The sequence below is a fragment of the Hyperoodon ampullatus genome, assembly GCF_949752795.1.
Source record: "Hyperoodon ampullatus genome assembly, chromosome: 19".
Lineage (NCBI taxonomy): Eukaryota > Metazoa > Chordata > Mammalia > Artiodactyla > Ziphiidae > Hyperoodon > Hyperoodon ampullatus.
Window position 1 is genome coordinate 5,767,735 of NC_136932.1, and position 10,616 is coordinate 5,778,350.

The window sequence follows — 10,616 nt, forward strand, 5'->3', positions numbered from 1 at the left end:
GGATAATAGTACCTACCTCTAAGGTGGTTGTAAAACTTAAAGGAGTTAATACCTAAAATGTTTATGACAGCCTTTTACGCGTAGTAGGTGGTGTTCGCTATTGTTGCATAGATTCGGATATGAAGCAGAATTAAATGCTAAAATATTGTTACAACATAATCTACTTATGAAATGAATTTCGATCTTCTGTATAAGTTACATGTTATTTGTTTTTTCTTCACTTTTACATATTGACTGGCTGTCCTGTTCTCCTTTTTGTACACAGCTGTGTTGCCATCATGCCTCAAACCCGCTCCCAGTCACAGGCTGCAATCAGTTTTCCAAAAAAGAAACAGCCTCGGACATTGGACAGATCTAAAAACTCCAGCGACACCAAACTAGAACTGACAAAAGTCCAGGCCATACGCCGTTCTCCTCGTGCAAAAATTCTGCCTCTTAGCCCGAGAAAACGTCTGGGTAAGCTAGCCATTATTTGAGTACAACTTTTTGACTGGTAGCTGTCGACCTCTCTTTCTCAATAATAAGATGCCTTTGAAACAGCTTTCTGAGTTCAGTTAAGAACACTCTGTTCCCTTTGGTTATTTTCAGAATGGTTGCTAAGTACTTATTGAACTTCAGAGTTAAGCTACTTATTGAGATCACTTTCTGAACTACCTAATAGGTCTGATCTTCAGTTCCTTAATACTGAACTTGGTTCTGTCAGTGTTTTAAACGACCCTGCAGTTAGTTATATAGTATTTTGAAACTTGCCTCGTTAGTTGTGAAATTAATAAAAACAGGTGACAATTCTTGTTTTAGAACAGTGGTTGGTAATCCTTTCTTTTTCTTTCCTTTTTTTTAAAAATTATTTTTTGTTTGTTTTTTCCTTTCTTGTTTTAAATCATCTGTTTTTAATGAGGGGTGGTTTGGTAGGATCTGGAGACATTTTTAGTTGTCATAACTGAGGGGGTGATACTGACATAGTGAATAAAGGCTGGTAATGCTGCTCAATATTCTGAAGTGCACAGGACAGGCCCCCACAATGAAAAATCACTTGGTCCAAGATATCAATGGTGCCAAGGTTGGGAAACCCTGTTTTAGAGCAATCCTAGAATGTCATCCCATTAAAAATAGTAAGACTCAGTGGTGCCATCTGGTGGCCACTATTTGCTTCTGGATGAGAGGCATTTTATTTTGGTGGTTCTGACCATGATAGAAATTCATCCCCCTTTTGGGGGGTGGTGCAGAGATCTTTCCAAGTCCTTTTACTATCCACTGCTATGAATGACCACATTTTGATTTTAATGTTTCAGGTGACGACAACCTGTGTAACACTCCCCGTTTACCTCCCTGTTCTCCACCAAAGCAAAGCAAGAAAGAAAATGGTCCTCCTCGCTCACGTACATCCAAGGGGCGCAGATTGGTATTTGACAATCAGCTGACAACTGAATCTCCTAGCAAAAGAGAACAAGCCAGAGTTCACCAAAACAAAATACGTTCCTCCGTTCCAAAAGGTCAAGACATCGCAACAAATTCTGAGCAGAGATGTTCACTGGAGAAAGAATCTGCATGTCTGAGACTTCTCAAGCAAGAAGGTTGGTTCTTACACGGCAGCTGTTAGTGCAGCCTCGTAAACAAGGCTGGTGGTTCCAACTGAAACCTGGTGGGTCTTCTCAGTCACCTCTGTTGTGTCTCATTGTCCTTTCATGTCTGGCACAGGCACTTGCTACCAGCAAGCAAAGCAGGTCCTGACTACAGCTGTCCCAGATCAGCTGCCTGCCAGGGAAAAGGAGATGGATGTCATCAGGAATTTCCTGAGGGAGCACATCTGTGGGAAGAAAGCTGGAAGTCTTTATCTTTCTGGTGCTCCTGGAACTGGAAAAACGGCCTGCTTAAGCCGAATTCTGCAAGACCTCAAGGTACATTGAGAGTCTGAATTATGATGCTCTTGCCAATATGACACTTGGTTATCAAGGGTTAAGAAAAAGTAGGAGTGCTTAGGGGGACTGCAGTTTTCCCCAAAATAAGACATTTTTAATTTCACTGTCTAAATCTTTCCAAATGAAAGTGGACCTTATTCTCTTGTATGCTGTTAACTCTTCAAAGACACTTCAGGTTCCATCAAACCTTTATCTGAGGCCAAAATAACTCGCATGTTTGCATTTTTCTAGAAGGAACTGAAAAGCTTTAAAACTATCATGCTGAATTGCATGTCCTTGAGGAGTGCCCAGGCTGTATTCCCAGCCATTGCTCAGGAGATTTGTCAGGAAGAAGTATCCAGGCCAGCTGGGAAGGACATAATGAGGAAACTGGAAAACCATATGACTGCGGAGAAGGGCCCCATGATGTAAGCACTGCTCTGCTGCATGTTGCTCTGTGAAAATCTGCAGGATCCATTGCCCACAAACTCACATTCTTGTCTCTTGAATTTATCAGTTTGCTCATAAAAAGAACATTTCCTGTATTTTCTCTCTGAGGGGTAGTTACATAAGCTTAAAGGGAGAGAAAAAAAGAAAAAACAAAAACCTTCTAATTTTAAATTGGGGGAAAATGTTTTTAAACTAATTACTTGAAAAACCTGTATGTTACTTTCTGGTGATGATGGGGTTATCATCATAACAGTGACTGGAGGTGGGACAGATTATGATCTTCAAACTGGTCTTCGCTGTAGGAATGTGACCTAGCGTCAGCCCAGATCAAACAGATTGGAGAGTTAAGGTGAACGTGGATACTAATTGTTTCTCTTTTTTTGTAGTGTGTTGGTGTTGGACGAGATGGATCAGCTGGACAGCAGAGGGCAGGATGTATTGTACACACTGTTTGAATGGCCATGGCTAAGCAATTCTCAGTTGGTGCTGATTGGTTAGTGCTCTGTTGTTGATGTTACATGGTGGTTCTAAAGACCTCTTTTTAATCTCTTCAGTTTATTCATCACATATTTTGTTTTGTTTTGTTTTTTAGCTGTGCCATGCAGCTTGCGGGATCTTAGTTCCCCGACCAGGGATTTAACCTGGGCCCCAGCAGTGAAAATGCTGAGTCCTAACCACTGGACCACCAGGGAATTCCCTTATCAACTATTATTTGATCTTACACCAGCTTTCTGCTTTCTTACCAAAATAAGAAAGTTACTATAAAATAATAGGAACCTTAATCTAAGTCAAATCAAGTTTGTTAACTCTGGATAGAAATGACATAACGCTGCATTTCAGAGACAATTGATTTGGGGAGTATCTGATCCTGCTTATAATTGAGCAATTCTAAACCTAACTTGAAAAGAGCATTCTTCGATGATTGTACACATCTTATCTAATGGGTATTGAGGGTGGGGGGTGGGGGAAAGTACGAAGCAACAGTTGGAATGCTGGATTATAACTGGAAATTTTATTCAGTTTTTTGGTGGGTGCTTTTTTAATGTTTATTTATTTGGCTGCGCTGGGTCTTAGTTGCAGCGTGCGGGATCTAGTTCCCTGACCAAGGATCGAACCCGGGCCCCCTGCATTGGGAGTGTGGAGTCTTAACCACTGGACCACCAGGGAAGTCCCTTATTCAGCTTTCAGAGGGTTTAGTTTTCCTTTTACGATGATTTGACCAATGATGCTTAGTGTTATTTATCTCCTCCTCAGGTATTGCTAATACCCTGGATCTCACATACAGAATTCTGCCAAGGCTTCAAGCTAGAGAAAAATGTAAGCCACGGCTCTTGAACTTCCCACCTTATACCAAAAATCAGATAGCCACTATCCTGCAGGATCGACTTAATCAGGTGAGTGCCAAGCATTGTACCAAGCTGAGTGTTCCTTGTATCACCTGTGAAGATGGTTCAAAAATATTTTGCTTTGATTGCATTACTAAACAGGGAGTTCCTATAGCCCATTCATTTTTATATGAATTTCTACTCTTGGCTCCATTTTAGATGCCTTAGTGTTGGAGTAAAAAGAGTTAGAGGAGTCACCCAAATGCTTCTCTAATGGCCTTTTAAAATAGGACCTATGGGGACTTCCCTGGTGGCGCAGTGGTTAAGAATCCACCTGCCAATGCAGGGAACACGGGTTCGAGCCCTGGTCTGGGAAGATCCCACATGCCGCGGAGCAACTAAGCCCGAGCGCCACAACTACTGAGCCTGTGCTCTAGAGCCCGCGAGCCACAACTACTGAGCCCACGTGCTGCAACTACTAAAGCGTGAGTGCCTAGAGCCCGTGCTCCACAACAAGAGAAGCCACCGCACTGAGAAGCCCGCCCATCGCAACGAAGAGTAACCCCCGCTCGCAGAAACTATAGAAAGCCTGCGAGCAGCAATGAAGACCCAACACAGCCCTAAATAAATAAATAAATTTATAAAATAGGACCTATGAAAACACTTTCTCTATTGAAAATGACCAAATAGATTTTAGCTTAGTTTAGTTTTGCTAATTTAAGTTTCAATTGCTTTTTTTTCCCTTTGTGAACCTCTATCACATTCCTACAAAATGCTTAAATGTATGAAATCCCCATTTACTTCTAAGCAGAAAAGGCGTCTTAGACCCTAAAGGTTGGTCAATCAAGTCTGGGACCTAAATTGCAGAGGGGAAGTCTTATAGTTCAAACTGTCATCTTCTATGTCTTGTTCAAAGGCATCTAAAGATCAGATCCTGGACAACGCTGCCATTCAGTTCTGTGCCCGCAAAGTCTCTGCTGTTTCGGGAGATGTTCGCAAAGCGCTAGATGTTTGCAGGTGAGTTATGGCACTGTTGGCTACTTTTATTTAAAAAAAAGAAATGCTGTTAATTGTCTCATGTAACTCAAGTGAATGTGGCTTAAGAGGCTCCATTCTGCCACTTTTTACGCTCAGAAAGGAGGACTTGTTTCTCAGTGGGGAGCTCTGCATTTCCACCGTGTTAATGTCTGAAACATTATCAGTCCATTACCTACAGAGGGAGAAACAAATGAGATGTTGCTGGCACTCCCTGTGGTGATTATAGATTGGTTAATTACATTTGTATTAAAAAAGACTCCAGTTTACTTTTCCATTAGCTGGTCTCAAGCAGGTTTATTTATGGACCTGAACCATCTTTGCCTTTAGACTTTTTTTTCCCTTCCTTTGCTTTTGTGAGCACCCCTTCCTCCAGTTGGTGGTCCCCCACAGTTGTACTCCAGACCTCTCTCTCCCTTCCCGTCCCCCGGCCCCTCCTGCTGGGGAAAGCCTCTGTGCTGACTGATGAAATTTCTTCCTTCCCAGTAGGGACACTTGGTCCATTAAAATGATACTTGCTGTGTCGGCCCGCTGGTCCAACTTCCCCCTACTGCGATGCAGAAGATCCAGGTCTGGCTTAGGGCTTCCTGTGGGCAAAGTACTTTGGAGAGAGCAGTGGGAGAGTAAGCTCTTCCTATTGCTAGATGGTGTGATCCTGGATTTGAAAGTTTCCCCTAGTCAGCAAACTACTTGGGTAATATGAACAAGAGTCAAGTAGGCCAGTGTGGTTTTAGCCTACGCATATCCTGTATATAGATAACTGAGGACTCTCCTCTTAGGTCTGGTGTGTATGGGTGGTACTGGCTCTCTTAGTCAAGCACCCACACTGCGTGTCCTCTCTCCCATCCATGACGGGTTTTCCCTGTCCAAAATGTTATCATTGGCTCAGTGTACAGTGACTTACTCGGCCTCTGAAATAGGAAACCATGTAGTGTTGAAGTTTCTCAGATTCCCTGGTCCATGAATTATTTCAAGGCAATTAAGTCCCCTGGAGCTGAGACATAACCCAGTTTTGTCTGGGGGCTTTAAAATTATAAAACATGTTGCTTTTTGTTAATGTGCCTGTTTTTGAGCTTGGTGGTTTGGTGTGGTGTTTGGTTTGGCTCAGCCTAAATTAATTTTAGAAATATTTTTTTTTTACAGGAGAGCTATTGAAATTGTAGAGTCGGATGTCAAAAGCCAGACTATCCTCAAACCACTGTCTGAATGTGAGTAGTTTATCTCCTTTTTGTCTTCCTTTATAATTGGAAGCTTAACGTCTCTGAGGAAAGAGATAGAGAGCTGAAATGAGCATAGTTAAATCCACATTCACCCATTTGTGTACGGGTGTCGTGTTTTTCATCAGTTTCATCCACTTTATTTCCATCTTGCCTGCCAGTGCTATAATCCATGTGTTACTGGAAATGAGTTCTCCAGGGTGTTACATGAATGGTTGGGACAGAGTCAGTTTTCTTTCCAAGCTCTAGGAATGAAAACTAGACAGTAAGGTTGGATCAGCTTCTCTCTGGGTACTTACGTTGAGTGCACTTTAGGTCTCAACATAGGTGAAAGCAAAGCCTGGGAAGTAAGAGAGTCAGACGGGAAAGAATTGAGTTCAACTTGAGATATCGCAAGCCTTTAAACAAGTCCAGGAGGGTGGAGGTACAAAGATAGTATTGCTACAGTAAACTGCAGCCTTTTACAAAAACGACAAAATTAATTTTCCTTTCCCTCAGCCTTGTTCTCTTAGCTATGGCAGATGTAAAATGGCCATGAACTACATATCTTGTGTTTAATATCCACTCTTAATCTTTAGAAACAGGACAGTCTGATTTGATTGTTTCTTCCTTCACTCCTGCACTGGTTGAGTGTTACTAAAATCTTTTCTAGCACCATAGTTCCACAGAAAACTCTTGTTTTCATCAACTTGTTGAAAGAAAATTAATAAAAATATTTCAGAATTAGCCAAACTTAGTGCTTAGACTGATAGCAGGTAATATTTGCCAATGCATAGACTAGATACTGGTTTCTCTTCAACTTTTCACACTATTTCCTTTTTTCCCTTACCACTAACATTTAGGCTTGTCAGTGGACCCTGTGAGCACCGCCCGCACACATACAACTAAAAGGGGTTGTGAATTCCTGTCATAAATTATTAATCTAATTCCTGTCTTTTGACCTCTGTAGGTGTGGTTAGCTTTTAATGGCTCTAGAAAGCTATAGGGAGACTGACTTGAAATAAATATAAGAAGACACTTTCCATAAATAGCACTAACTGGGCTTCTTTGACACAGTGTGGGTACCCCAGTGTTGAAGATACTCAGACACAAGCTGGATAGGTGACCACTTTTTTTTTTTTTTTTTTTTTGCGGTACGCAGGCCTCTCACTGTTGTGGCCTCTCCCGTTGCGGAGCACAGGCTCCGGACGCGCAGGCCCGGTGGCCATGGCTCACGGGCCCAGCTGCTCCGCAGCATGTGGGATCTTCCCGGACCGGGGCATGAACCCACGTCCCCTGCATCAGCAGGCGGACTCTCAACCACTGCCCCACCAGGGAAGCCCGGTGACCACTTTTTGGGATTGTTTTGAAGAGACTCGGCTTTTGGTAGGGAGTGAGACTAGACCTCTAAATTCCTCTCAACTTTAAGATTCTGCTTGTTTGATCGCTGATCTCCAGTTTCTCCATGACGATTAGTCCTCGGTAGCATCCCATTTGTGATCATGAAATAGAAGCAAACTCTTGTGAGACAACTGACTTGGTCTCAGGAAGTAACTTTAGGCAAAGGTTGTTACAGAGCAAATTGCTCCTCTGTCTTGCAATTCCTGCGTCCAAACAATGAGGCCACAATCCTCCGAAGCTTGTTGGCAGTTTCCCAACCTCCAGACTCTGAGATGGTGCTATCTGCTAAGATATCCAGTGACATTTTCTCAAGTGTTGCTCTCCTGGAGATCAGCTTGGGCAAATGAACCCAACCTCAAAGGTCATTTGGGGAGGCCATCTAGAGGACTTAGGTAGGATTGTCCACATTTAGCCACTCTTTTTTTTTTTTGATGTGGACCATTTTTAAAGTCTTTATTGAATTTGTTACAATATTGCTTCTGTTTTATGTTTTGGTTTTTTGGCCGTGAGGCATGTGGGATCTTAGTTCCCCAACCAGGGATTGAACACGCACCCCCTGTATTAGGAGGTGAAGTCTTAACCACTGGACCACCAGGGAAGTCCCCTAGCCACTCATTTGATTTGAAATATTAGGTTAATTTTTTGAGCCTTTAAAAATGACCAGGGGGCTTCCCTGGTGGCGCAGTGGTTGAGAGTTCGCCTGCTGATGCAGGGGACACGGGTTCGTGCCCCGGTCCGGGAGGATCCCGCATGCCGCGGAGCGGCTGGGCCCGTGAGCCATGGCCGCTGAGCCTGTGCCTCCGGAGCCTGTGCTCCACAGCGGGAGAGGCCACAACAGTGAGAGGCCCGCGTACCACAAAAAAAAAAAAAAAAAAAAAATGACCAGGGACTTCCCTGGTGGCACAGTGGTTAAGCATCTGCCTGCCAATGCGGGGGACACGGGTTCGCGCCCTGGTCCGGGAAGGGTCCCACATGCCGCGGAGCAACTAAGCCCATGTGCCACAACTACTGAGCCTGTGCTCTAGAGCCCGCGAGCCACAACTATGGAAACCCGTGTGCCTAGAGCCCGTGCTCTGCAACAAGAGAGGCCACCATAATGAGAGACGCCCGCACCACAATGAAGAGTAGCCCCCGCTCACCGCAACGAGAAAAATCCTGCACGCAGCAACAAAGACCCAGTGCAGCCAAAAATAAATAAATGAATTAAAAAAAAAAAAGACCAGGCCCAGCCATCTTTGTTTCAAGGTTCTATCCTTCTTTGCCTTTGAGATATTAGGAACCTTCCAAGGCTGAGTACATTGGTTCTCTGTCTGGTCCTTATTCTTTCATGAGGTGGATTTCGTCGCTCTGACATTAAATTGCACTCTACAGGATAAAATAGCTCACCGTTCTGCCCAGAAAGAGGATAACTACTTTCCAAGTCATGTCACACTTTGGCATCTTTCTAAGGATCACATTTTGTCTCATCCTTTGGCTTCCAGTTACAGAATTGGAACTTCTGCTTTGCTCTTGAATTTCCTTCTGCTAAAATTTAATATCATCTGTCTCAATACCCACAATATTTTAAAAATCTAATTAAGCTTGATTTATTTACTTTATAGGTAAATCACCCTCTGAGTCACTGGTTCCCAAGCGGGTTGGTGTTGTTCACATATCACAAGTCATTTCGGAAGTTGATGGAAACAGAATGACTTTGAGCCAAGAAGGAGCACAAGATTCCTTCCCTCTTCAGCAGAAGATCTTGGTCTGCTCTTTGCTGCTCTTGACCAGGCAGTTGAAAATCAAAGAGGTCACTCTGGGGAAGGTTAGTTGGGAATCTCAGCAGATGGAGCTGGGGTGGAGATGAGAATCTGCTTTGCAGAGCAGATATTTTCCAAAAGGCCTATCACGCTCCAGCTGATGTGAATTAAAAATGGATTTTAACAGTAAGAATAAGTACTGGTATCATGTAAAAGGCAGCTGACTTTATTTCCCTTGGGTTGTGGTTGAGACTTTACCATTAATCTTCTCCGCTTTATTTCTGCCTCTCCCTATGAAATATATAAAGCCCCTTTCTTGCATTACAGTATAGATAGGTTTTTGGCAGTATCTCCAAAATGCCTTTTCAAGGATTTCATTGAAAAGGGAGAGAATTAGGGTATTCAGATAACTATTTTGCAAACCCAGATTCACATTCTTTTAAAAGATTACAGGGTTACAAGAGATACGACTTTTAAGCAACATTTGTTCTCCCTTGTTTCCTCTCAGTTATATGAAGCCTATAGTAACGTCTGTCGCAAACAGCAGGTGGCAGCTGTGGACCAGTCAGAGTGTTTGTCACTTTCAGGGCTCTTGGAGGCCAGAGGCATTTTCCGATTGAAGAAAAACAAGGAAATGCGCTTCACAAAGGTACAACGAACTGCTACTTTGTGACATTGCTTTTAACTGTCCTGCTTTGGCGAGCTTATCTTTTGCTAAAGTAAAGGTGTAAAAATGACCACAATTCTGCTACTTTGTGACATTGCTTTTAACTGCCCTGCTTTGGCGAGCTTATGTTTTGCTAAAGTAAAGGTGTAAAGATGACCACAATTAGATAAACAATTTTTTTGTTAGGTAGGGTTTAAGGTGTGTGAAGATAGGGCTGTAGTATGAATGAGATTTTTTTTTTTTTTCGGGCTATTGCAAAAGCAGTGTTTAACTTGTTGCCTCTTGTGAGAAAAGTTTAACACGGTAGAATTTTGTGTAATAAAAACTGCTTTTGTGAGTTCTCCACCATGAAAAGTCGTTTTCTGTCCTTTGCAGGTGTCTCTGAAGATTGAAGAGAAGGAAATAGAGCATGCTCTGAAAGACAAAGCTTTAGTTGGAAATATCTTAGCTACTGGATTGCCTTAAATTCTTTTCTTTTATACTAATACTCCGCCTAAATGTATCTGGCTGGCATTTGGAGAGGGATGGAATCTTCACTTTATTACTTTATACACTTAGGTCTGAAAGCAAACATGACCTTTTTTATTTAAAACTGATAACATTTAAGCTATAAATTTGTGAATATTAGCACAGAATTATATATCTTTGGGTCTTATTATGTTTATGCATTAGAAAATACCAAGTAGACCCTTTTTAATTACATTCACTGCCTCTACCTCTAGTGTGCCTCTAACCAACATGCTTGCAAGTATACAGACTTAGGCTGTGGGAAGTTTATATATTTATCTCTGTTTCCTCAAACATTGGTGTATTTTAAAGAATTTTTGGACTAGAGGAAGAAGAATGAAAAGGGGGATGATGCAGGAAAATAAGTCCACGTGGAGATCTGGAGGACACCTTGATCA

The 10,616-nt window shown here is 42.5% G+C and overlaps 1 protein-coding gene across 2 annotated transcripts; it reads left to right on the plus strand.

Moving 5' to 3' along the window:
• Nucleotides 1–265: 265 nt before the first annotated feature.
• Nucleotides 266–10,282, plus strand: CDC6 (cell division cycle 6; the record flags this gene model as incomplete). 2 transcript variants are annotated; one of them, XM_079724519.1, is made up of 11 exons in its annotated part: nucleotides 266–456; nucleotides 1,293–1,574; nucleotides 1,699–1,898; nucleotides 2,151–2,326; nucleotides 2,735–2,841; nucleotides 3,603–3,742; nucleotides 4,590–4,690; nucleotides 5,852–5,916; nucleotides 8,907–9,109; nucleotides 9,553–9,693; nucleotides 10,087–10,282. In XM_079724519.1, 11 exons carry the CDS (start codon nucleotides 279–281, stop codon nucleotides 10,174–10,176), a joined length of 1,683 nt encoding a protein of 560 aa, XP_079580645.1. In that variant the 3' UTR covers nucleotides 10,177–10,282. The 2 variants fall into 2 exon arrangements, with proteins under 2 accessions (XP_079580645.1, XP_079580646.1); XM_079724520.1 differs by having other exon boundaries at nucleotides 279–456; nucleotides 2,154–2,326.
• Nucleotides 10,283–10,616: the final 334 nt, after the last annotated feature.